Raw genomic sequence first — 27,944 nt, 5'->3', positions numbered from 1 at the left:
TTTTATATTTATGAAAAAATAGTTTGTGATGAGCTGTTAAGAAAAATGTAGAAATTTTTACTGTTGAAACCCTTTGAAACTTTTCCGTTTTCTTTTATCTCCTATCTCTGTATTACTTTCACTGGAATTCAAAGAGGTGTATTCGGAATGGTGGAAGGAATTTCTATTCATGTTGGCATCATATAATCTTAAGTCCTTTGGGGAAAGTAACTCTTGGCAAATATTCCAGGACCATGAATAAGTAGAAAAAATATCATAGAAGGCCTCATTCTTAGCTTCTATCCCAATCAAATCCCCTCTTATCTTCCGCCAGAGGTTTAACATTTCTTTTCGATGTTCAAGAGCAATTCCTAAATTATAGTTATCTGTAGCTCTCTTTACCTGTAAAGGGAGAGCAGAGTTTTACAGTAGTTGCATATAAGAATCGTTTACCTGTAGACCTTAATTATACATATATAGATTATACTTATCTCAAGTTTCTTAAAAGTAACTTAATTGACATATTCAAGAGGTAGTGCCTCTTGAGGACACATGAGTTTGGAGTTAATTGAGAATGAAACATTATATATGAATAAAATAATAAGATGATTATAATAATATTGATAACAAGGGATTCCAGAGATTGGCTCTGGATATAATAGGGGTGCCATGGTGGGCCTCATTTCAGCCTAGGGTGCAAAGGAACAAGATATCAAGCTGAGAGGATCCTGAAGGATATGGGTAAATGAGAGGAAGGAGTCCTGAAGCATTTAATCAAATTGAGGGAGAGTAGGTGGAGACAGAAAGGTGTTCCAGGGGGAGGGGAAAGCACTGACAGAGACCCAAAGGCAATAAACACCTTGGAGTTAAGAGGGGCTGGAGAGATAGTCAGTAAGGCATTTGCCTTGCATGTAGTCAACCTAGATTTAATTCCTGGCACCTTATGTGGTCCTCACAGCCTTCCAGGAGTGATTCCTGAGTGCAAAGCCAGGAGTAAGCCTGAGCACAGTCAGGTTTGATTCAATGAAAACAAACAAGACAAAAAAAAAAACCAGACAAAAAAGAAAATAAAATCAGGCTACAGTGAGCCACTCTTTCCTCCCTCCCTCCTTTCCTCCCTCCCTCCCTCCCTCCTTCCCTCCCTCCTTCCCTCCTTCCTTCCCTCCATCCCTCCCTCCCTTCCTTCCTTATTTCCTTCCTTCCTTCCCTTTCTTTCATACCATGAGATACAAAGTTAAAAAGTTGGTCATAATTGGGTTTCAGTCATATGATGTTCCACCACACATCCCTTCACCTGTGTACACTTCCCACCACCAATATCCCCAAATTTCCTCCCCCCTCCCCAAGCCTTTCTCTAGAGCCACTGTTTATTATGGACAAGAACTAACCTCCTCAGTTGTGAGGAGCGGAAAGCATAGCTGAAAAACCCTGCTGTCATTGAGAGGGAAGGATTCATTGTAAGCAGGAAAGTAATAGGGTTGGCTCTTCATTAGGAGATCACTGTGGAACAGGTGCTGGGGAGCACCTACGAGCAGGGATAGCAGAGTAGAGGCTGTGGTCCAGGCATGCCCTTAATAAGGGGCTCAGTTAAGACAGCAGTGACAGAATGGAGTGAAAGAAGACGGCTGGAAAACTCCAGGAGAATAAGGGTAGCCACATTTGGTGACTGGTTGTGGTAGGGAGTGCAGAAAAATCCTAAGTTAAGGTTGGTTCCTGGCCTTCAAGATTCTGGGGCTGGAGCACAGCGGGTAGGGCATTTGCCTTGCACGAGGCTGACCCGGGTTCGATTCCCAGCATCCCATATGGTCCCCTGAGCACCGCCAGGGGTAACTCCTGAGTGCAGAGCCAGGAGTAACCCCTGTGCATTGCCGGGTGTGACCCAAAAACCAAAAACAAAAAAAAAAAGGTGAAACGGTAGTGCTGAGGCAATACAGCCCCTCCGTGCCCTGAGTTCCTCTGGCTTTCCAGATTCAGGAGTGGGTAGTATCAACAAATGAAATACTCAAACTCCACAGATAAGTTCAGTCTCGGACAGGTTGACATGTCTTTGTTGAGACATGTCAGTGCTATGAGACAGTGAGCTAGAAATGTACATTAAGTAGTCCATGAGCCAAGTCAGAAATACTAAGGGTCAGAGAGATAGTACAGCACATGCCTTGCATGCGACTGACCCAGGTTCAATCCCTGGCACCCCACATGATCCCACTGAGCCTGCTAGTAGTGACTCCTGAGTGCAGAGTCAGGAGCCAGCCCTGACATCTCTTGATGCGGTCCTAAAACCAAAATCAAATCAAACCGAAACCAAAGAAATACTAGAATAAAGTTTTGGTTAGTGATAGATTTAAGAAGTATCAGCAGCTGAAATATAGCTAGACAGCCCTAAGTGCACTTGCCCCAGCTGTTCCTACATGTAACTAGGTCTCCTATGTTCTGCTGCAACTGTTACAGGAATGCCAAACGAGCCATCTTCTTTTGTTGTTTTGGGGGTTTTAATTTAATTTTTTTTGACTCACACCCAGCAGTGCATAGGGAATACTCTTGGCTCTGTGCTCAGGAATTGCTCCTGGTAAGCTTGGGGACCATCTGAGATGACAGGGATTAAGGTTGGCAGTGCGTAAGGCAAGCACCCACCCACTGTACTCTCTCTCCCACCCCTTATATGTCTTATTTCTTGGGGCAGCTGAACTACAGACAGCACCCACTATCTCCAGTATGAATCTAGCATGATGAGCCGAAGGATGGGCTCCAACACTTTTGTGTTCTTATGCCCTGCAATACTGAACACCTGTGGTTCCTTCTATCCAGATGTAATACTACTGCTCATTTTATTATTTTATTTTATTTTATTGCTTTTTTTGGTCACACCCAGCAATACACAGGGATTACTCCTGGCTCTGCATTCAGGAGTTACTCCTGGCGGTGCTCGGGGGACCATAAGGGATGTTGGAAATTGAACCGGGTCGACCATATGCAAGGCAAATGCCCTACCCTCTGTGCTATTGCTCCACCCACTACCACTCATTTCTCTAATCTTTTCTTTAGTTTTTGGGCCAGCCTTGGGATTGCTCCTTGGGAGATCATGCAGTGCTGAGGATTGAGCCTGCATACAAAGCATGTGCTCCAGCCCTTTGAGCCGCTCCCCAGCTCCTACTGCTCATTTCTTTTTCCCTATCCTTCAACCCTCACCCTTAAATTCTGTACGTTTTTATTTTTCCCTTATGCTATATCTTACTCACAGAACTGTCAACAGTGGATATATGCTGAAAATATATATATATTTTTTGTTTTAGAGCCATATCCAGCAATGCTTGGGGGTTACTCTTGGCTCTGCACTCAGGAATTACTCCTGGTGGTGATCAGGGAAATGTACCAGGGATTGAACCTAGCTCAGCCAAGTGTAAGGCAAGCGCCCTATCTGCTATACTATCACATCAGTACAGTCTTATACTATGTTCTTAAATTATTTTATAGTTACTTTTTGTTTGTTTTGGGGGACAGACCCAGCAGTACTCAGGGCTGACTCCTTGCTCTGTGTTCAGGGTTCACCCATGGTGGTGCTTGGGGAACCATATATGTTGCTGGGGGATTGAGCTGCTGTTGACTGCAAGCAAGGCAAGCACCTTGTAATAACCCTTGTAATATATCTCCAGTCCAATCACTACCTTAATTATATTACTTCATAGCTGTGTGCCTTTGGGTAAGTCCTTTAACCTCTCAATATGTATCTATAAAATGATAGAGAATGATAACGCTGCTAACAACCCAAAGATTGCTGTGATGAGTGAATTACTACCTGGGGAGCATTTGTTTCTTCACAGGATCTGCCACCTATAAAGCACACTTGAACTATTATTCTCTTAGATTCTATAGTAAAGATGCTTTCACTCACCACTCACTATGCCTGTACATCTACCATCTTAACTAGTTGCTGTTTCTAAAATGAAGCAAATGAGTACCCCAAGAAATGGGGCTGGGGATTATGTCCATAGGATGCTCATGGGTGATTAGCAATAGGAACTGGAACAGTCGATGTCTAAATCCTTGTGATGATGATTAAACAGTAAATATGTCATCACAGTAGGAAAAACTAAGTAACGATCTTGCCTTATGGTAAAGACAGAGTAGATAACAAGCCCTTGGTTACGGCAGTAGTGTTGAACAAATGTCTTTGTCACTGCTTTCTGGGAAGGTACACAACAATGAGTACTCACCTGCTGTTTGATCGCTGCTGCATCAGCCACTGTCCACTGTGACTTTTTCTTGAACATGTGGCTAATGGCAAGAATTTCAGGTGGATAGCCTGAGGTAGCACCAATAGGTTTTAAGTGTGCTGCCTATATGAACATTTTAAAAAAGAAGGTTAGTAATGCATTTTAGTTTGAATTATATAACAGTTACAATAAATAAACACAATAAAATAATTTGTATATGATGTATACAGTTATTGTTATACCACTGTGGACACCAGGTTATAGTGACATTTGTAAAAGAGCCATTAGCACATTTTCTTTCATACAGTGATCTATACTACTCATAAAACAAATATAAATCAGAAGATGATTTTTATGTGGAATGTATTTGGAGAGGAGTCAATTCCATCCTCACCAAACTTTCCAAGGCATCATAAAGTACTGAAAACAAATGCAAAACAAATGCATACAAGAGTAAAACCTACATTACTTGTAAACTTCTCTTGAGGTATTTTTTTTTCCTTTTCTGCTGGTCTAATTTGGTAGAAATCACAGAAACAGATTTATTGCTTTCTCTGGAAATGTATGTCAGCCTCAGCCTGTCTCCTCCAGGACCTCAAGCACTACTTGATGTAACCTTTCTCTTTTGCTGTTAACTCTTTATATAGTGACTGTGGAAAAACCAAACCTTGGAACTCTCTAAGCTAACAAGCTTTTTTTTTTTTCTTTTTGGGTCACACCCAGACACCCGGTGATGCACAGGGGTTACTCCTGGCTCTGCACTCAGGAATCACTCCTGGCGGTGCTCAGGGGACCATATGGGATGCTGGGAATCGAACCCGGGTCGGCCGTGTGCAAGGCAAACGCCCTACCCACTGTGCTATCGATCCAGCCCCGCTAGCAAACTTTTTTGTTTCAAGTTTATCTAGTGCTGTGGCACTGTGGTCCCATTGTTCACTGATTTGCTCGAGTGGGCACCAGTCACGTCTCTCATTGTGAGACTTATTGTTACTGTTTTTGGCATATTGATTACACCATGGGTAGCTCGCCAGGCTTGGCCGTGCAGGCGGGATACTCGGTAGCTTGCTGGGCTCTCCGAGAGGGACGGAGGAATCGAACCTGGGTCGGCCATGTGCAAGGCAAATGCCCTACCCGCTGTGCTATCGCTATCTAATGAACATTAATTCTATCTCCTCTGTGTATGTTTGTGTGTGGTTGGACCATACACGGTAGTGCTCAGGGCTCACTTCTGGAGGTGTTTGGGTGTGATCATCTGTGGTATCAGGGATCAAATGGGTCAGCTGTATACAAGCTTAGCAGAGCCACTGCTGTTGTCTTGAGACTAGACAGTGGATTTCAGGGCTGGAGAGAGTACAGTGGATAGGGTACTTGTCTTGCACAGGGCACTTGGGTTCTATTTCCAGTACTCCATATGGTCCACTGAGTCGCACCAGGAGTGATCCCTCAGTGCCAAGCCAGGAGTTAGCCCTGAGCACTGCCAAGTGTGGTCCCAAAATATTTTGCTCGAGCAGGCACCAGCAACATCTCCATCTTGAGACTTGTTACTGTTTTTGGCATATTGAATACTCCACGGGTAGCTTGCCATGCTCTGCCGTGCTGGCGAGATACTCTCAGTAGCTTGCCAGGCTCTCAGAGGGACAAAGGAATCGAACCTGGGTTGGCCATGTGCAAGGCAAATGCCCTACCGCTGTGCTATCGCTCCAGAAGTGATAAATAAAACAAAACCAAAAAAATCTTGATGGAGGGTTTCTAGTTTCTAGGGATCCCTCAATGAAAAAATAAAGTCCTTGCTTAAGTGAACCTTATATTCTAGTTAGAAAATTTACAACAAACTACAATGACAATAAACAGGTAAATTGGTAAAGAGTTTAGTGCAGTAAGGTAATTTAAAGTAATGCATAGCATTCTTTCATTTTCTTTTGTCATGGTATTTGTCTGAGGGTATGACTTCAACTAGAGAGACAGAAACTTCCTCTGGGACTTTGTGTGTGTGTGTGTGTGTGTGTGTGTGTGTGTGTGTGTGTGTGTGTGTGTGTGGTGATATGAACACAAAGGCAACAACAAATATGATGGCGAGGGGCTGAGAGATGGTATAAAAGTTAAAGGTGCTTTTACTTCGTTTTGTTTAGGGGGGCTGCTTCTGGTGGTGCTCAGAGCTCACTCCTGCTCTGCACTCAGGAATTGCTCCTGGAGGTGCTCAGGGGACCATATGGGGTGCTGGGGATCAAGTCTGGTTCTGATGCACTCAGGAAAGCACCATACGTACTGTACAACTGTTCCAACCCCTAAGATTCTTGTTTGCACGCTGTGGCCGCCAGTTTGACCCCCAGTGTTGCATAGTCACTCTTAAGCACAGAACCAGAAATAGCTCCTGAAAGTCACTGGGTGTGCCCATACCAAAACAAACTGAACCCAGCCCCCCAATACCACATGAAATCTACCCATACTAATAACTTTCGAGTCATTACCGTATTCTTAATTATAGGCACAACTATTTATTAGTGGCTCTCTGAAATTTACTTATTTTGCATAATTGAAACTTTATGTGTATTGATTAGCAACTTTCCATTTTTCCCTTGCTCAGTTTTTGGGATTCTTAAATCCTAGGCCTGGAAGAAAGGGAGTTTTAGGGGAATCTGAATGATGTGAGCAACAGATGAACCTCTGAAACCCAGAGATGCTCCACGGGGTGGTTAATCTGTGGCTAAAAATCACACAAATACTGATCCTATGACCAGTGGAGGAATCCTGTGACAAACATGTGCAAAACCAGGACTATCAGAAACTAGGACATAGTCACCAGAGATCTTAAAACACATGACAGTTGCGTATAACTTCAGAAGGGGACAGATAATGATAGGCAACCAAGGTTGAAAAGGATGCAAATGTGCTCCTGGAGTATAAATAGGTGGTTCTGCCATCACTGCACTACCCCACTGACTTGTATGGCTGAGTTTGTCATTCTGGGATTATCTGACCCAATCATAATCTAGAGCTAGTACATAAAGATGAAAAAGAAGGTTCCAGGGCCAGAGAGATAGCTCAGAAGGCTAGTGTGCATGCTTTGTGTACAAGAGGCACGGGTTCCATCCCTGGCATTACACAGTCACCTGATCACTGTCAGGACTGACTTCCAAATGCTGAGCTGGAGTAGTCCTAAGCATCACTGCGTGTGGCTCCCTAACAAAAACCAAAACAAAATTTTTTAAAATGCAGTTTTAAAATAAAGTAGGTTTTGTTCCCTGGGAATGTGGTTCAAGGCAGAATCTAAGGGCTTTAAAATTTTTATATTCCTATTTAATTCTCTAGTCTTATTTATTTGTCATATTTCCTAACCCAATCTCAAACCTAGTTTTGTATTTTTTAGGTTTTTTTAACTTATATATTTTTTGTTTGGGGTCATACCTGGTGGTTCTCGGGTGGTGGTGCTCAGGTATTCATTCCTGGAGGGCTTGGGGGACCATATGTAGTGCCAGGTCTGCTCTAGGTAAGGCAGGTCCCCTATATGTTGCATTATCACTCCAGCCTTCCTATCTATCTTTCTAAATGGAGAATGCAGCACTTAAGTCTCCATGCCTTTGTTTACTGTGCCTTTCCCTGACGACCCTCCAAAACTGATCTTTTCTTATTTTTCCAATGCCATTCCTAAGCTTTGTTTTCCTTATTTTAATAAAATGTTTTTTTGAGTCTTGGGTCATACCCAATGGTGCTCTGAATTTTCTCCTGGTTCTGTGCTTATAGTCACTGTAGGCATGCTTGGGCGGGAGGTGGCATATATAGTGCCAGGTATCAAACTGGGCATGACCACATGCAAAGCAAGAGCCTTAATAGCAGGTTCTATCAGTCTGCCCCTCTAAATTTAAAAATGTTCTGGGTGTGGAGAGGTTGGTGGGAGGCCTAGAGCCAGTCCTATAATGCTTGGTTCTTTAGTTCAGTGCTCATGGGCTCCACGGTACACCAGGTCTGGTGATACATACAAAAGGGATACATGGTGGTGCTCAGAGGGGGGAAGTGGTACGAGGGTTAAAACCCAGGGCCCTGCACATGCTGCAAATATGCTCTACCACTTTGAATCATACCCAAAATTCTGTTTTCTACTTCCAATTCTAATAACTGGAACATTCTTGTTTTCCCTTTCCCCTCCATACCTGTCTAAACCTTCTTAATCTGGTCTTTTTTTTTTTTTTTTGCTTTTTTTTTGGGTCACACCTGGTGATGCACAGGGGTTACTCCTGCTCTGCACTCAGGAATTACTCCTGGCGGTGCTCAAGGGACCATATGGGATGCTGGGAATCAAAACCAGGTTGGCCTAGTGCAAGACAAACGCCCTACCCGCTGTGCTATCGCTTTGCTATCGCTTCAGCCCCTTAATCTGGTCTTTGAAGACTTATAAATGAGTTAATTCAGTTTTCCTGGACATTTGTGTATATATATGTTTAACTATTTATTGAAATTAAATATTTATAATTGGGCTTAAATTTGAAAACATGGCTATGGAATCTGGGTTTGATATACCTAAAAATACTTGCCATTTAAAAGCATGTTACTCAAGTCATCATGAACAACTTTGTAAAAGACAGTGTTTATATAAAATGTAAGGGGAAAAATTAAACAAAAAAATAAATAAAAACATGTTACTAGTTCTGTTAAGTTAGAACCTAAAAAATCAAGTATTTATATGAACATGAGACTAATTTAAATCTCACCTGTGCTTTCCAGTCTCTTTTATGGAAAAAATAGTTCTCAAAGAAATTCAGAGGCTCCTTTCTCCTTAGCATTTCTAATTTATGTAGGTCTCTGAATGGCTTTCCCATCACCAGTGTACCCACATTGGGGAGCAACGGAAAAACGGGGATTTTCGAATATGGGCTGTCTGAAGTAGGATTGCATCCTAAAAAAGCAACAATGGCATCACAAATGAGGTAGGGAGAAATTAATACTAAAACACAACTTCCTGTTTTGCTTTGTCTATTCTCCTCAATGTCCAGAATTCACCTTTTTCACATGCCACCTCCCACTCACCCACAGCCTTGAGGTTTCATCTGGGTGTCAGAGGATTCAAGTAGGGCAATGTTTGCTTTCACATGACATGCATATGATAGAGACAGTCAGAGCAGGGAGTGGTTCTGCTTTTACAGCACTTTCCACTGGTATGTATTTGTAATTAGTAATATGGAAATAAATCTGGACAACACTGGTTTGGGGAGATGGCTCAAGGGAAGGAGCTATGCTCTGCCTTTGTTCCTCAGCACTGTATTCCCCCCCACCCTCTGTTGGGTGTGACATCCATTCAAAGAAAAAATTAAAGAAAGAAAACAAAGACTTTACAACACTGGAGAGAGGATATAATGGCTCTTACTCCTCAGTTCTTCCAGAAATTTAAATAAATCCTTTTCTTTCATTATTGATATCCGGGCAGCATTGGCAAAGGCAGCTGTGCTTGAGTGTGGAGGTGTACAGATGTCTGACTTAAATCTCCTTCTCGAATAATCCGTAGCATAGGAACTCCATGCTATTCCTGAGGTACTCTCCTGGAGTTTTCTTCGGAAATACCTTTAAAAATAAGAATCCAGAAATGGTTCAAGTTTTGTAGCTCTGATCTGGGGAGTTAGGTCAGTAGCCAAACGCCTGTCTTGCATGTGTGGCACGGTATTCAGTTCCTAGAACTGCCCCATATCACCAAGTGCCACTCCTGGTTGGAGGTGTACATGCCACAGAAGCAAAAAATGAAAGGTACGAGGGAATAATTCTTTAAGTCCTGTTGAAAAAGTGCTTGAGAATTGGATGCAAAGAAAAAAATGTTAATCCACAAGTTATATATGTTGGATGAGTTTATTTTAAATTTAATTTGTACATTCATTCAATATTGTTTATTGAGTGCCTATTTTTGTAACATTGTAGTGACTAGGTCACTGATCTATTTTAAGTCTACAACCTCTGGGCTTTGACTTTCTTCCTTTTTCCCAAGACCTCCAAAGTCCTTTTTTTTTTTTTAGTTCAAGGGTTCAAACTCAGGATCTCACACATGCTAGGTATCTAGTCCCTGGTCTATGAGCTTTGTCCCTGAGCTATGTCCCTGGTCCTGGCTTTGTGTAAATTTATTATTTTGAAAATCAGGGGTCGGAGTGATGGTACAGTAGGTAGGGCTCTTGCCTTGCACGCAATTGACCTGGGATATATTCCCTGCAGCCTATGATCCTGCCAGGAGTGATTCCTGAGTGCAGAGCCAGAAGTAAGGTGCGATCCAAAATCCTCTCCAAAGTTAATTTTGTTGACGAGCACAGACAGCCGCACTGTCAGAATTGAACTTGGCATCTATGGAACACTGAGAGACTGCAAGGCTGCAAGGCACCGAGCTATCTTCTGGGCCTCATGCATATTTAATACCAGAGCCAGTGTCCTGTGTTCTATTTTTCCTCAAGTAATTATATAATTTTGCTAAATATATGTATATTCATTCTCCCAAATTTATTTCTTTTTTACTTTTTTTGGGGGGCGGGGAAAGGTACCTGGTTGTGCTCAGAGTTTACTCCTGACTCTGTGCTCAGGAATTACTATTGGCAGTGCTTGGGGAACCATATTGGATGCTGGGGATCAAACCTAGGTCTGCATGTGCAAGGCAAGTAACCTACACTATACTTCTCGCCTGCAAAAATCTCCTTTGAATTAGAATTCAGAGTAGAATTCTGTGTATCTGACAGAGAAATAAGGTGCTATGAAGAGATTACCTACTGAGGAACAAAGTGAGATATACATACATATATATATATATGTTATATGTTTTGTTTCATTGTTGGCCCACACCAAGCATGCTCAGGGGGGTCACTCCTGACTCCTAGCAGTGGTCAGGGGAACATGCAGTGCCAGAAAGGGAACGCAGACCTCCTGCATGCAAAACATGCACACTAGCCTATTGAGATATTTCTCTGTTCCACTAAAGGATATTTTAAATTTGTGGTATTTCGAACAAGCTCCTAGAAACAACAAACCAATACAGCAAAGTGCTTAGCTACAAAGTCAATACAACAAAAATTAGTCGCATTCTTATATACAAAGAATGAATCAGAGGAGAAAGTGATCAAGGAGTCTACCCCATTTAAAATAGTATCCAAAACCATTAAGTAAATCATTAAGAAGTCAACTTAACAAAAGATGTGTGAGATCTATACCATGATAACTTTAAATCACTTAAGAAAGAGACAGAAGAATACCTTAGAAAGGAAAAATATCCCACATTCATAGATTGGAAGAATCAATGTTATTGAAATGACTATCCTACCTAGGCTATTATAGAGTCAATGTAATCCCCATCCACATTCAGAGCATATTCTTCCAGAATCTAGAAAAGTTAGTAATAAAGTTTGTATGGAATTCAAAAAGACCACAGCTAGCCAAACCATACTAAAATATAAGAAACTGGGAGATACACCATTACCTAATTTAGAACTATATTATAAAGCTATTGTGGCCAAAACTTCATGGTACTGCAATAAAGACAGACCACCAGAAGAGTGGGTTAGAATTGAATACCCTGTGACAAAACCCCATGTATATGGGCAATATGGGCAGCTAATTTCTGATAAAGGAGCTGAGAATATGAAATGGACTATAGAGTCTCTTCAACAAACGTGCTGGGAAACATGTAAGAAATTAAAGCTGGATCCATTTCTTACACCTCACACAAAAGTCAATTCAAAGTGAACTGAAGACCTTGAGATGTGACCAGAAGCTACAAAGTACACTGAGGAAAATATAGGCAGAACACTTTAATATTTGGACTTCAGAGGTTTCTTCAATGATCTGATACCACTGGCAAATGCAACACAATAAAAAATAAACAAATGGGACTGCATAAAGTTAAAGAGCTTCTGCATGGCAAATGAAACGTGGGCTAAAACTAAAAGATAGCTAGCTGAATGGGAAAAATATTTATATTCAACATATCAGATAAAGGTTTGATATCCAGAATACATAAAGTATTCTTACAAAGTATTCTTTACAAACATCAACAATGACAACAACAAAATTCAAAAACCCTACCAACAAATGGGTAAAGGAAATGAACAGACAAAGACAGGGGGATGCCCAGTAGGCACATGAAGAAATGTTCAACATCACTTTTCATCAGAGAAATCTAAATCAAGATTGACAATGAGATATCATCTCACACCAGTGAGAATGGCATATATCAAAAATAATAGGAACAATCTGTGTTGGCAGGGCTGTGATGAAAAAGGAACTCTCATTCACTGCTGGTGGGAATGTTGTCTGGTACAAGTCCTGTGGAAAACAGTATGGGAAGTTCTCAATAAACTTGTAATTGAGCTGCCATACGACCCAGCAATTCCACTTTTTGGCATCTACCTCCAGGTCATAAAAACAGTCTCTCAAAAGGACATATGCACACCATTATTTATTGCTGCACTAGGTATAATAGCTAGGATAGGAAATCAATCGAGATGTACAACAACAGAAGAATGAATTATGAAGATGTGGTATATATACACAGTGGAATATTATGCAGCTGCAGGGAAATAATGATGAAATAATACAATGATGAAATAATACAATGATGAAATAATACCATTTGCTGCAACATGCTTGGAGCTGGAAAACATCATTTTAAGTGAAAAGGGCAGAAGAAGAAAGGCAAATGCAGGATGGTCTCACTTACCTGTGGTATATAGAATACTGGATGTGGAAATGTATTGTAATAAAAGGAGGAGGCCTAGATCACCCTTGATCCCAGAGTTTAGAGAGGGAAGGACAGTAAAGGAAAGAAATCAAATGGGGAAGAAGAGAATGAGAAGTTTAATAGGCACCGGGGCCTTAGTTAAACTGGTGATATGAATGAGTGGTAATCACATACCCAAAACAGAGACTCAAAACTAAAAATATTAGATCTCAGCTGCAACCACTGAAACTCTGTAATGTGTCTGTCTACAGGTGGGGATGGGTTAGGGGTTGGGGTAGGGAGGGAGTGTGGGAACACTGGTGGAGGGGAGCTGACAGTGGTGGTAGAATTGGTGCTGAAATATTATAGGCCTAAAACTCAACTATCATTAGCTTTGTAAATCATTTTTAATAATTTTTTTTCAAATTGTGGCATTCTATATTTTTAAGTCTAGATGGGATAGCTGACTGCTTTATAGGAGCTGAAAGTTGAAAATATTTGATAATGGCATACTTGATTTCTTTAATATAATGATAAAAATAGATCAATAAAATGCATTATACATATATATGCTGAAACAAGTACAGAGAGACTGCTCATCCCATTTTTGTTTTTGTCACAGCCAGTGATGCTTAGGGGGTTACTGCTGCTGGGGCAGAATATGGCAAGTGCCCTACGCGCTGTTCTATTCTGTAGTCCCTCACTCTCTATTTCAAATTTAATTCTGGCTCCAGTCCAAAGGCTACCTTGTGAGTTCTAAACTTGGTGTTCCGAATCTCAGAAACTAAGGACATCTTTTTTTTTTTTTTTTGGATCACACTCGGTGATACTCAGGGGTTACTCCTGGCTCTGAACTCAGGAATTACTCCTGGTAGTATCTGGGGGAACATATAGGATGCCAGGGAACCTGGGTCAGGCGCCTTCAAGGCAAATACCTTACCCGCTATACTATCGCTCCAGCCCCAGCTAAGGGCATCTTGATCCTCTGGTGATTCCAGCAAGAATGGGAATGTCTTGAATTGCAAACCAGATTTCCAAACCCACTTAAAATCATCCTGGAAAAGTCTTTGTCCTCTAGGATTATCTAGCCTGGGATAGGAAAGTCTGAACTGGGTTGGCTGTCTTAGGCATGGAGAGGGGCTGTGAGTTGGTCAGAGCTTAACATAGTGACCACAGAGCTCTGCACGACTGTGGGGATGAAATGGGGTCTCACACAAGAATCTTCTCAGACACCTTTGTTTTCAACAGAGCCTGTTTAGTAGAATGTTAGTGAGAGGTTAATAGCCTCCTCATAAGTGGACATGAGAAGTTTGGTTTTGGACCTTTATTTTCCACTTACCTTACTATTTCCATTATAGTCTTTTTGGGTAGGGCTGAAGTCTCCACAAGTTTTGATAGGATTTCAAACAACAGGATCCCTGCGCTGCCGTCTGAATCTAAACAGGTGTCTTTTCCTGGAAACATGGATGGGGAAAATCAGACTTCAAAGTGCCATTAGAGACCCAGAGGTAACTTAGAGGACTAGGGTCTGCATTGCATGCACAGGTGGGGTTCCATCCCTGGCAGCATATAGTAGGGTGTTTGCCTTGTATGTAGCTGACCCATATTTGATCTCCTGCATGCCATACGACCCCTCGAGCCCACCAAAAGTGATTCCTGAGTAAAGAGCCAGGAGAAAGCCTTGAGTACCTCTGGACGTGGCTCCAAAACAAAACACAGCACAATATTTATGATATTAATACCAAAGGTCTAGAGAATTAAAATAAAACATTAAAAGTCTGTTCTATTTAGTTGATTTGGTTGCTAAGTAGACACAATAATATAGAATCAAAAAATGCTTTAAATCTAGTCACTTCTGTTTAACTATATTGATGCAGTTAAACATGAATTATGGGGGCTGGAGCGACAGCACAGCAGGTAGGGCGTTTTTGCCTTGCACGAGGCCGATCGGGTTCGATTCCTAGCATCCCATATGGTTCCCCAAGCACCGCCAGGAGTAATTCCTGAGTGCAGAGCCAGGAGTAACCCTTGTGCATGGCTGGGTGTGATCCAAAAAGGAAAAAAATATAAAATATGTGTTAAGGTCTATTGTTCTGTTCATCTGAGTAATCACTGACAAATACATTTCTGATTTTTTCTTTTTTAGAAAGTAGAAAAGTTTATTGAAAAGTAGAAAAGAAAGGAAAAGGAACTCCCCTAGTAGGAAGAAACTTAATATAGGACTAAGTTTCATTTCTGATTTGTTGTTGTTTTGGGGCCACACCCAGCAGTGCTCAGAGATTACTCCTGTATTGGCACTAAGGGATCAACTTCTGCAGGTATTCAGGGTACCAAATGGGATTGGACCCAGATTAACCACATACAAGGTAAACACCCTACCTCTGTACTATCACTCTGGCCCCATAAGTTCTGATTTGCAGACAAATCCTGGTTATTAGTACTTGGAAGCCGTAACTTCCATTTCTACTATACAGTTTGTAGCTCTATAAGGATACAAATTCTGCATTTCTCTCTTCCGGGAGCTTTGTTTTATAGTCTCTGGATCTTGGCCATTGATGAGACTACATGAGCTGGGCGGGGGGGGAAGAGGGGAATTTGTGGGTGTGACTACCAAGCTACTGGAAAACTGGAGATCTGAGTGGAGGAGGCCCAGTCCTAATTCGAGCAGGCTTGGAGATCTTAGCCATGGGTCCTGAATACCTGGGTTTCTTTGTCGGTTCCTTCATGGGTGAGGCTCATCTGAGCATGTGGAGAGTGGTCTTGAGCATGGCTATGGCTGGGTTCTGGAGGTTTTCGGCTACCAGGGCTCTGCCTGGGGCGGGGAGGGAAACTCAACCTGCCCCCTCTGAGGGGGCCCGGTGAAGACAGCCTGGCGTGTGGGCAGGAGATTCTGCCAGGCCAGGCTGTGTTCACCCAGGCCCCCTCGAAGGGTGATGGGTTGAGTTTTCCTCCCCACCCTAAGCAGAGCCCCGTAGGCCAAAAACCTCTAGAATCCAGCTGCAGCCATGCTCAAGGCCAATCTCTACAAACTTGGATGAGCCTCACCCATGAAACCACAGAGAAACCCAGGTATGCAGGACCCGTGGCTGAGATCTCCAAGCCTGCTTGGATCAGGACTGGGCCTTCTCCACCCAAATCCCCAATTTTCCAGTAGCTTGGCAGTCATACACACAAGCTCCACCCCTTCCCCTCTTTCCTCCCCCCCACCAATGCCATGTAATCTCATCAGTGGTCAAGATCCAGAGACTATAAAACAAAGCTCCCAGGAGACAGTGTCGCAATTTTTCCTGGAGCCTGTGACCTCTATTTTTTTTTCTTTTTTTTCCCCACATGGCAGAGCCTGGCAAGCTACCTGTGATGTATTTGATAAGCCAAAAACAGTAACAACAATGTGCTCTTCATGTTCCTGGAGTGAGCAGATGCCATTGGGCTACACTAGCAAGCGGCAGAGACAAAAGAAGACGTTACTGGGGCCTGCTCAAGCAAATAGATGAACAAGGGGATGACAGTGACAGTGACAGTGATAAACATACAACTGAACTATGTTCTATATATTTTATAGGGCACTATTTAAAAAATTGTACATAAAGTATTTGAAACTTGAAATGCTTTTATCCTAGAAAGCATGGTGCAAATAGTGTTTAGATTTTAGTGGTCAGATGAAAGGCAGCCTATAAACAAACCTTTAGAAGACTAACAATATTTCAAGTATTCCATGTATCATTTATGAGGTGGGCAAGAACATCCTCATTACCTCTAGTAGGATCTTAAGTCCTCCCAGTGGTGAGCAGCTTCATCAGGATGAGGAAGACATTTTCAGAAACAGGAAGTTGTCTATATCTCTAGTTTGCATGAGCATTTTCTTTTTCTTAAAAAAAGTTATTTCGTGGCTCTCCACCCAGACCGAGAACCTGAGAGCGCCGTACATGAATGGCTCCTCTGCTCCTAAAAGACTATGATCCTGAGGCCTAATGATTTCTTTCGGCACCCAGCAGCTTCTTGCAGAAATGCCTCTAGACTGTGAACTAAGCTACAGCCCCACGCCGTCCTGGGAGGGGAAAGGTTTTTCTCTCCCGACCTTTCCTTTCCCAGCGGCGTGGCAACTGCCATCTTATAGAGTCCACTGAGCGGAGGTACAAGCTTGCAGTGATGTGACTTCTGTCATAAATTTCTCTGGACTTAATTACTAAAATACTAGTAACCCAAAACCACGTGGCCACTGCCACGCAGCCTCATATGCTCTTCATTCTCAGTAATGGAAAACAAATTATCAAATGATGCTTTTTCAGCAGGTCTGATTTGGGGAGGAAAATTCCAATTAACAATAGTGAGTTTTCTGTTGAAATATTGAATGTAATCAAAGTAAAGAGAAAGTAAAATGAAAATCATCAGCGACACAGGCAGGGGAGAGGGGGTGGGATGGGAGGTATACTGGGGTTTTTGGTGGTAGAACTTGTGCACTGGTAAAGGGATGGGTGTTTGATCATTGTATGACTGAGACTTAAACCTGAAAGCTTTGTAACTTTTCACATGGTGATTCAATAAAAAAATTTTTTTAAGTTATTTTGTTTTGTTTTTGGGGGGCCACACCTGGCAATGCTCAGGGGTTATTCTCTGGTGATGCTTCAGGGACCATATGGGTTGTCATGGATAGAACCAGAACTTGGACTAGTGTGTGCAAGGCCAATGCCCTACTCACTATACCATTGCTCCAGCCCCTCAAGAAATATTCTTTGCTTTTCAAAAGAAGAGCTTCCCAAAGCAGCTCATGCACTTGGTAAAGAATTAAAATATTGAGGCTAGGGAGATGCCTCCAAGGGCTGGAGCACATCCTTTTATGCAAGCAAGCCAGGTTAGATCCTGAGCAACATACGGTCCCATGAGCACTGCTGGGCGCAAACCTCAAACACCAAGCTGGGAGTAGCCCCCAAAGTATTGCTGGGTGTGGCCCCCAAAAAATTAAAATGTTATAAAGGAGATAAAATTTTACTACATTACGTGTAGAAACTATGAGTGTTCTTATCAGAGACCAAAAACCAGAGTTTCCTGCAGCAGAACTTTAGACAATGCCTGTGTCTGCTTGGTTAAAAATTCTAAAACTATAAATTTCCGTAGCAAATACCGTTTTTGAGAAACAATACAAAGTCACTCACATCCCAGACTACACCTTCCTGCTTCATCTCCTCACTGGAAAAGGAAATGAGTACTATTTTCTACGTGGTGAGTTGCACACCCCAGTTGTCATCTATTCGGGACAGTCTACACTTACCCACAGCCCTCAGGAAGCAGTTCTTATCTGTTAGCACCTTTATAAAGTCAGAGAAATTCACTTTCCCATCTCCTGCAACAGAAATCCAGGTCTCAGAACAAGGACTTAAAATGTATTTTAATTGTCAGAATATACATTAAATATAAAAGTTGAAATACCTCACACTGTTCAATAGCTAAAAATCAGAGAGCATTTTAGGGCGGGAGATATACTCAGGTAAGCATAGCTATTAAAGAGATCTTAGCACCTAGAGTCCACAGAAGCACTGAAATGGTCACTAAATTAGGGGTTCCCACTCCAAGCAACTGTTTCCTCATTCATTTCCTAGAAGCTTTCTGCTTTCCTGCCTATACTATTTTGATTAGTATAATCTCCAAATTTCATCCTATTTCTTTGAAAATAAAAGGCTGGTGAGTGCTATGTGAGGGGAGTGTATGACAACAGAGAAATAGGGCAGATCATGAAAACAGGTTACATGTTCCTAGTGACACTGGCTCACACGTGACTTTGATGCTGGACATTGGGCACTGATATCCTGGTAAGGAGAGATTAGGGAAGGAAATATGCTGACTACTCCATATAATGTACCAGTGTGAACTGCTCATGACTAAATCAGAATATTCAATGGAAATATTCTCCATATGCCTTAAAAATATCAATAAAATGCTATGCTATTTAAAGTAAAATGTAGGTTGGGCTCTAAGACTTTCACTAATATGCATCAAGTCTTGGGAATGGATTTACATGGTTGGTAAATAGCATTTAAAAAATTATTGATGCTTGGGGCTAGAGCGATAGCACAGTGGGTAGGGCGTTTGCCTTGCACGCGGCCGACCCTGGTTCTAATCCCAGCATCCCATATGGTCCCCTGAGCACCGCCAGGAGTAATTCCTGAGTGCAGAGCCAGGAATAACCCCTGTGCATTGCCAGGTGTGACCCAAAAAGCAAAAAAAAAAAAAAAAAAATTATTGATGTTTTTTATTCCTTTTCCTCTTTTTTCCTGGGGGGGTCACACCTAGGGATGCTCAGGGCTTACTCCTGACTCTGCACGCAGGAATTTCTCCTGGCAGTGCTCAGAAGACCATATGGTGGGGGGGGGGGGGCTAGGTATTGAACACAGGTTAGCCACATGCAAGGCAAATGCCTTATGTACTGCATGACCAATCTGGCCTCAGAGTGTTTTTTCATGGCAAATTCTAAAATGTACATCTTGGGGCCGGAGCAATAGTACAGTGGATAGTGTGTTTGCCTTGTACACGGGCGACCAGGGACCAGGGTTCAATTCCCAGCATCCCATATGGTCCCCCAAGCACTGCCAGGAATAATTTCTGAGTGCAGAGCCAGGAGTGAGTCCTGAGCACTGGACGAGTAAGTCTGGACAAGTAAGCCTGGACAAGTAAGCACTGGACAAGTAAGTCCTGAGTTAGATGTGATCCAAACCCCAACAAACAAACAACTCTAAACAAACTTCTCAAATAAGGCATCATGACAGGTAATCTAAATTTGAAAATTTGATATAAAAACTTGAGCCAGTTTTAGATTACACACAGGATTTTTCAATACTAGATTATTTTCAAGCTTTAATTTGATTTCATATGAAATTTTATTTTATAACTTATATACATACCTCATTGATACTTAGAAATGTATATATGTTTCTTCATAAAACAAGTCCTCATATTTATACAATCACTCAGGGAAAATATACTCATAAAAATTTATGAGAAAAGTAATGACAAGTCAAAGTACTCACGATCAATATCAGCATATCTTAGTTCATTACAGATATCATGCCTGTTTAGATTCATGCCTAACTTTGATAGAGTGCGCATCATTCCATATAAATCGATACAGCCATTTTTATCCTTGTGAAAGAAATTGAAGGCAGTTTTGAAGGCTGGAGAAAATGAAATTTAGTTGACATTTATTTAAGAAAAATACATATCCTAATGAAATTAAGAGAGTACAGTTGTTTGGAGAAAATGATATAAATCACATTTTATTTGGGGGGGGTGGCACACCTGGTGATGCTCAGGGGTTATTCATGGCACTGCGCTCAGGAATTACTTCTGGCAGTTCTTGGGGGATCATATGGGATGCCAGAGATCAAATCTGGTTGGTGGCATGCAAGGCAAACACCCTATTCATTGTACTATTGCTCTAGTCCCCAAATAAGTATTTTTCAAAGTCACATCATAGACATTTCTTATAAAGCCATGCTCAGAGATTACTTGGGCTCTGTGCTCAGGGGGATAATATGGGGTACTGGGGATCAAACCCTGGTCAGCCCTGTGCAAGGCAAGTACCCTACCCTATATACTATCTCTCTGTCCCCTGAGAAGCTATATTAATGGACTTTTGCTTACGCTTTCATTTGGGGATTATTCTCATTACCTTGTATTTGTGAAGGAGTCAACTTATTTTCAATGCTATCAAAATGACATGGGAGAAATCCTGATGAATCCTTTTCCCTGAAAAAATATATGAAAAGATTTAATGCATAAGTAAGGAAAGCAAATATTAGTTCTGTTCATGAGTTTGTGTTGATTAGAATGACTTTAAGCATAATAATAAATCTCATCACACTATCTAAGGTAACTCTTACTAACACTTCTATTAGTTAAAGGTAGACAGCAAGAAATGGTTTACCAGAAGTCCACTTCTGCCCTGTACTGGTCTATACCCTTTTTCCATTTTTATCAAGAGGAAACCTAAACTTAAATGAACTTACCCCAAGTAACTCAAATAGCAAGTGTAATCCTGTGATTCAAACTAGGGTTACCTGACTTCAAAGCTCAAGGCTGTAAGCCTTATGCTATTTCTATTGTTAGAAATATGTTATTTAAAATTACTAAGACATAAATTTATAATAAGTATATCATTACAGTGAAAAATCTTTCTATTATAATTATCTTATGATCAGTTAGCAAACTATATAAAAGGTAGATTTCTCTCTCTCTCTTCTGGGTATTATAACACCTTGGGTAACTTATTTTTTCAGAAAAATATAACCTGGAAAAATGTTTTTAGGGTATCTTGTATAGGTATATAGTAATTTGTTAGTTTAGCAACATAAGAATGTATTATTCAAAAACTGGGTTTGCTTATAGCAAAAGTAATCTCATAATTGTATAAATTTATTTTATTTCAAACCATTTCACTTTAACATCAGTAGAAGTAAAAGTTTTATGAAGCGGCTGAGGATGTGGCTCAGCAGTACAGTACTTGCCTCGAATATGTGTATAGGGTTCCATCCCTGGAACTGCAAAAAATAAATAAAACATGTTATAAGAAAAAGGGTTTTAAAATATGCAACCTCTTATACTTCTTCCTGTGACCTTTGTTGGGGCTTCCCAAGCAGTGCTCAGGGGAGATTTCTGGTGATACTTGGCTCACAGGTGGGCTACCAAGGCCAACCCAGCAGTACTGAGGGGCTTCCAGAGCTACACTTGGCTTTGCTCAGGAGACCACGTATTGCCAGGGACAGAACTAGAAGCCTGTGCTTACAAAGTATGAGTTCACAAACCCTGAGCTATCTTCCTTGCTCCAATTTTTGTGCTTTTATGAACTAGTTAAAAAGTATCACAGAGAAAGAAAACAACCAGTGTTGGGATGAATGTGAGGGAAATGGAACCTTTATCCACTGCTGATGGGAATTTTGACTGGTTGAACCTTTTTGGAAAACAATGTGGACACCCCTCAAAAAACTTAGACTTGAGCTTTCACATGACCTAGCAATCCCCACTTTGGTGGATCTACCCAAAGGGGCAACAAACTCTACTCAGAAGACATCTGTGTGCCTATCTTTATGGCAGTATTACTCACAATATCCAACATCTGAAAATAACCCAAATGTTCAAGATGGCTGAATAAAGAAACTATGGTATAATACACAATGGAATAATATTTGGCTATAAAACGAAACCAAGCAATTTGCTGCTACATGGGTGTAATTGGAGGGAATTATGCTGAATGAAATTGGTCAAAAGTGTGTGTGTGTGCGGGGAGAGATACAGAATGAACTCTCTTATATTTGGAATATAAAAACATATAGTAAGAAACAATAAATGGCCCAAAGTAACAGAACCTAAAACCGGTCTATACAACAAAGATTACCAGGACAGTGAGATGTGGGGAGTGAGAAGAAGATGGTTTTGGTTGGGGGAAGAGGGTCTTGAGGCAAAGGTAGAGGGAAAAAGGCACTAAGGTGGAGGGTTTGGTGTTGGAATGTTGTAGGCATGAAACCTTACCATTGACAATAATGTAAACTTGTAAATCACAGTGACTACAATAAATTTTGTTTTATTTTGGGCCACACCCAGCGGTGCTTAGGGATAGTCCTGGCTCTGAACTCAGAGAGGTCACTTTTGTGGGGCTTGGGGAACCATAAGGGATTCTGGGATTGAACCTGGGTCTGCCACATGCAAAGTAAGTGCCTTACCCACTGTACTACTGCTCCAGTCCTCTCCCCCCCCCTTTTTTTTTTTTTGCTTTTTGGGTCACACCCGGCGATGTACAGGGGTCACTCCTGGCTCATGCACTCAGGAATCACCCCTGGCGGTGCTCAGGGGACCATATGGGATGCTGGGATTCGAACCCGGGTCAGCCGGTCAGCCGAGTGCAAGGCAAATGCCCTACCCGCTGTGCTATCATTCCAGCCCCTCCCCCCCTTATTTTTTGTATGGGGGCCACACCCAGAAATGCTCAAGGCTTACTCATGACTGCACTCAGGGGTCACTCTTGGAGGAACTCAGGTGACCACATGGGGTGTCAGGGATGATTGAACCGGGCATGTGCAAGGCAAGTGCCCTACCTGCTGCACTATTGCTTTGGATAAAGCAATAGTTCAGGTGAAAAAATTTAAATATATGTATATATCTTTAAGTAAAAAGTATAGCAGATGGGGCCAGAGCGATAGCACAGCGGGTAGGGCGTTTGCCTTGCACTCGGCCGACCTGGGTTCAATCCCTGGCATCCCATATGGTCCCCCAAGCACTGCCAGGAGTAATTCCTGAGTGCAAAGCCAGGAGTAACCCCTGAGCATCGCTGGGTGTGACCCAAAAAGCAAAACGAAAAAAAAAAGTATAGCAGATAGGGTATTTGCCTTGTATGTAGGCAACCTGAGTTTAATCCTCAGGACACTACGTGGTCCCTGAAGCACCATCAAGAGTAAGTCCTGAGTGAAGAGTCAGAAGTAAGCCCTACGCATTGCTGGGTGTGACCCCAAATAAAAAACAAGTAAAACTAGAAAACTAAACAAGGTAGATAAAAAAAAAATTTTGTGGTTTAGATTTAGTATCCTGTATTTAGTAGACTTTATTCTTTTTCAAACAGAAACCTGGGGAAAAATAAGTGATAAGATCTCAAAATGTACCATTTTTAATGTCTTCGACATGAAATTTTTACCTACTTGGTCTAATTTTCTCAGCTTTTACTAACGTTGATTATCATTCTGGTATTTCCTTTTAATCACCTACTTGAACTTCTGAAAACTTGTTTGCCTTTTTTAGATAGGTTATTTTTGAGTTTGTCCTAACAACACAAACACAAAATAACCTATCTAAATACCAAACATTTTTTAAATGCCAAAAATTACTTGAATTAATATTTATTAAAAATACAATAATGAAATAGAAAGCTCCTAACAATTTTTTTACTATAGTTGAGGACATTATAATAGTGTTAAAATTTAGGATATTGATATGTAAAATTACTGCACATATTCACTACCAAAGTGCAGTTTTTGCTTTTGTTTTGTTTTGTTTTGTTTTGCTTTGGGGCCAAACCCAGCAAAGTGGAGGGTTTACTCCTGGCTCTACACTCAAGAATTATTCCTGGAGGTGCTTAGGGGACTATATATGGGATGTAAGCATTGAACCCAGGTTGGCTATGTGCAAGGCAAGCACCCTACCCTCTATACTATCTCTCCAACACTCCAAAGTGCAGTTTTTAAGAAGCAAGAAGCAAATAGAAGGTCAGGCAAGGTAGTTTAACACTGAAAAAAATGATTCTCCAGGTGCCAGAGGTATAGTACAGGAGGTAAGTCGTGTGGTCCCCTGAACACAGCTAGCGGTGATTTCTGGATTGCTGAGCACAGAGTTGGGAACATCCCCTGAACATTGCTGAAGGTGCCCACCAACTCTGCTCCCCTTCCCCAATCAAAAAGGACATTGTGAGGTCCAGAAGATGGTTTAGTGGCTTAAAGTGCTTGCCAGCAAGTACAAAGCTATGGATTCAAGCCCCAGTGCTCCCCAGTGTGCTGAGGTGGCTTTGATTGCTATCTCCATATGGGGAGAAACAAAATATTTTTTCTCCAGATTTTATCTTAGACTGAACATTGAAAGGTCTTTTTTTTAAAAATTTTTTTTTATTAACGAATCACCATGATGTGCAGTTACCAACTTACAAAATTTCATACGTGTGTGTTTCAGTCATAGAATGATCAAGTACCCATCTCTCCACTAGTGCCCATTCTCCCCCACCAATAATAACAGTATCCCCCCCACCCCACCCCGCCTCTGTGGCAGGACATTCCCTTTTGCTCTCTCTTTCCTTTTGGGTGTTGTGGTTTGCAATAGAGGTATTAAGTGGCCATCATGTTTGGTCCAAAATCTACTTGGAAAGATCTTTTCATTCTTATAATATTTCAAAGGTTTGAAGCACCTTAGTTCTGTAATAAATCCAATCTAGCCCCTCATCTCATGTAAGAATCTGCTTTGCATGTGGTATTATCTTGTCTTTGCTTAACTACTTATAGTGATAAGTTATATTAAAAACAGAGTTTGTAATGCTGAGTATGAGAACAATAAAATCAATGGACCTGGATGCCAAAAGTTTATTCTTTTCTCACACTTCTAGACAGCTGTTAATATAGTCCAGTGGCACAGTCAAGTATACTAAAAGAAATCTCAGTGACAAAGAAAATTGTGAGAGGATTTCTTATGATCAAATAAAATGCAGATCTGCCTTTCAGTAATTATGACAACTACTCATTAGTAGACACTTGAAAGAACACCATGGTTAATGTCATAGGACAATTTCCATTTTCAAAGTTAGTTGTGGCCAATTTACTAGATTTCATTTTACTAATCACATCTGAGTTAGAGATATTCTTTCTATAATACCCTGACTAGCGTAAGGATTTGGGTATATTTTATAATTCCGTACATTTATTCTCCTTCTAACTGGCACAAAAATATCTTGATTTATAATGAAAACTGTTTTTATTTTTTGTTTTGGGGGCCCCACCCATCAGTGCTCAGGACTTACTCTGGCTCTGAGCTCAGGGATTACCTCTAGTTCTTCTCAAGGGACTATATGTGGTACCAGGGACCAAACTCATGTCAGATGTATGCAAAGCAAATGTCCTACCCTCTGTACTATATCTCCAGCCCAGTAATGACAATTGTTTAAAAAAAAATATAACAGTTACACCCTGAAGTGCTGGAGGTGCCCAGGGTCAGGTCAGGAAATGCTTTAGGGGTGCAATGCAGTGTCAGGGCCTCGTACATGCCTGGCACATGCTTGACAGCTTTAGCTTTTTTTTTTTCCTTTTTGGGTCACACCTGGCTTTAGTTATTTTTTTTCCTTTTTGGGTCACACCTGGCAATGCACAGGGGCTACTCCTGGCTCTGCACTCATGAATAACCCCTGGCGGTGCTCAGGGGACCATATGGGATGCTGGGAATAGAACCCGGGTCGGCTGCGTGCAAGGCAAACACCCTACCCTCTGTGCTATTGCTCCAGCCGCTTTAGCTATCTTCTTATCTCTAATGAATAGGACTGGCATTGGCCATGAACCTTAGAACTTTTCATTTTTCTCCCCATAGTATTTTTTTAAAATTTCATTATATTGAATCACCATGAGAAAAAAAAATACAAAGCTTTCAGGTTTAAGTCTCAGTCATAAAATGATTGAACCCTCATCCCTTCACCAGTGCACATATACCACCACCAAGAACCCCAATATACCCCCCTCCCACCCAGCCCCCACCTAAGTAGCTAGTGATCTTCATTTTATTCTCTATACTTTGAATACATTCAATATTTTAATAGAGAACTCACTATTATTGTTTGGAATTTTCCCCCAACAATCAGGCCTGCTGAAAAGGCATCATTTAATAATTTCTTTTCATTGCTGAGAATGAAGATTCTATGAGCTTTTTGGATTTCTGATATTTTAGCTCAGATCACAGTCTAGATGCATGTCTGTAAGAAGTCGCTCTGGGTGCCAAAATGGGTTAGAAGACCTATTGGATCATAGTCTGTATGAGCAGAGGGTCTGTTTCGAGAGCAGCAGCTCTGGATCTTATCTGGGCCGAGGGCGTGCCGGTACTGCTCCCATCCCATGACCCCCTATGAGCCACAGCATTGCAAAGTTCCTACCTCTGGGTGGAAGTCTTAGGGAGTGGCTCTTGCCACGTGGATGATGCCACCACCGCCATTTTCTGAGCAGAAAAACAGGGTGGAAAGAGAAAATCCCTCCCCGGGCGGCACATAGTCGTAGTACAGCTCACAGTCTAGATGCATGTCTGTAAGAAGCTGCTCTGGGTGCCAAAATGGGTTAGGAGACCTCTTGGATCATAGTCTGTATGAACAGAGGGTCCTCCCCATAGTATTTAAAAATTAGGGATTCCTGCCAACACTTAATGACAACTTACGTCTACAAGTGTATTCTGATCCCTCACAAAAATGTGTCATTTGGGAGGACAGAAATGATAATTTTTTGGTTTTAAAAAAATATATTTTCCTTTCCTGTTTCTTGCAGGTGGGGAAGTTGGGCTATGTCGTTTGGTTCTCAGGGGCTATTCCTGGTTCTTAAGAGTGACTGGCAGTGCTCAGGGGACCATATGTGGTGCCAGGAATAGAACTGGCACTGACCACATGCAGGGCAAAGAAATACCTCCTGTATTATCTCTTCTGCCCTATATTTTCTTTTTTATAACAATTCTTTATCATTTGTTTTTTGTTTTGGGGGTCACACCCAGCGATGCACAGGGGTTACTCCTGGCTCATGCACTCAGGAATTACTCCTGGCAGTGCTGAGGGACCATATGGGATGCTGGGAATCGAACCCAGGTTAGCCACATGCAAGACAAATGCCCTACCCACTGTGCTATCGCTCCAGCCCCACAATTCTTTATCATTTTGCCTAGAGTAAAAATACAGTAGCTGAGAGCACCTGCCTTGTAACCTTGCAAACATGTGGTCATGAGTTCAAATTCCTGGAGTCCCACATGCACTGAGTGTAATTCTGTTATCTCTGCTGTTTGAGCCTCGAAGCCCTGCTGTCTGTGATCTCTGGAGCTGCAGATTTTCAGTATCACTAAATTTAGGTAGTAATGCCACATTCAAGTATCACAAAAAGGATACAGTGTGGACCCTTGTGAGAACCACTAAAACTATATGAGGGAACCATACTCAGGAAGGGTGATCTGGTGAGCATGTACGTGAGCAGCATAGGGACCCCTGGGCAAGTACCATGGGTGGGGTGAGGGGGGAGTGTTAAGACCATCATCAGTTGTGTGTGTAACTTTCAGTCATTAAATAAAATCAACAACAATGAAGGGAAAGGGGGGAAGGAAATAAAAATTTATCTTAGATTCAGGTATTTTGTTTTATAGCTAAATGATCAGAATAGATATTTGAAGAACATTCTAATTTACTTCATCATAGTCTTTATAATCAGTTATCACTTTAGTAGTCTTTTAACATATTTATAATTTTAATTCATTACTTACCTCTTGGCACTGTAGGAACTTTTTGATAGAGGACTAAGTTTAAATTTTCCTCTACAATCAGCAACTTGCAT

General features: G+C 41.5%; 1 protein-coding gene across 1 annotated transcript; it reads right to left on the bottom strand.

Moving 5' to 3' along the window:
• Window positions 1–57: 57 nt before the first annotated feature.
• EFCAB3 (EF-hand calcium binding domain 3) lies at window positions 58–27,944 on the bottom strand. The gene is given in 9 exon segments (XM_055129823.1): window positions 58–381; window positions 4,191–4,313; window positions 8,897–9,081; window positions 9,550–9,743; window positions 14,204–14,345; window positions 18,134–18,205; window positions 19,887–20,030; window positions 20,528–20,604; window positions 27,874–27,944. Coding segments are annotated over 9 exon segments (1,332 nt in total).

The sequence above is a fragment of the Sorex araneus genome, chromosome 3, assembly GCF_027595985.1.
Source record: "Sorex araneus isolate mSorAra2 chromosome 3, mSorAra2.pri, whole genome shotgun sequence".
Classification (NCBI taxonomy): domain Eukaryota; kingdom Metazoa; phylum Chordata; class Mammalia; order Eulipotyphla; family Soricidae; genus Sorex; species Sorex araneus.
The sequence above is the reverse complement of the archived record's forward strand: the minus strand, read 5'-3'. Positions and strand labels throughout refer to the sequence as shown.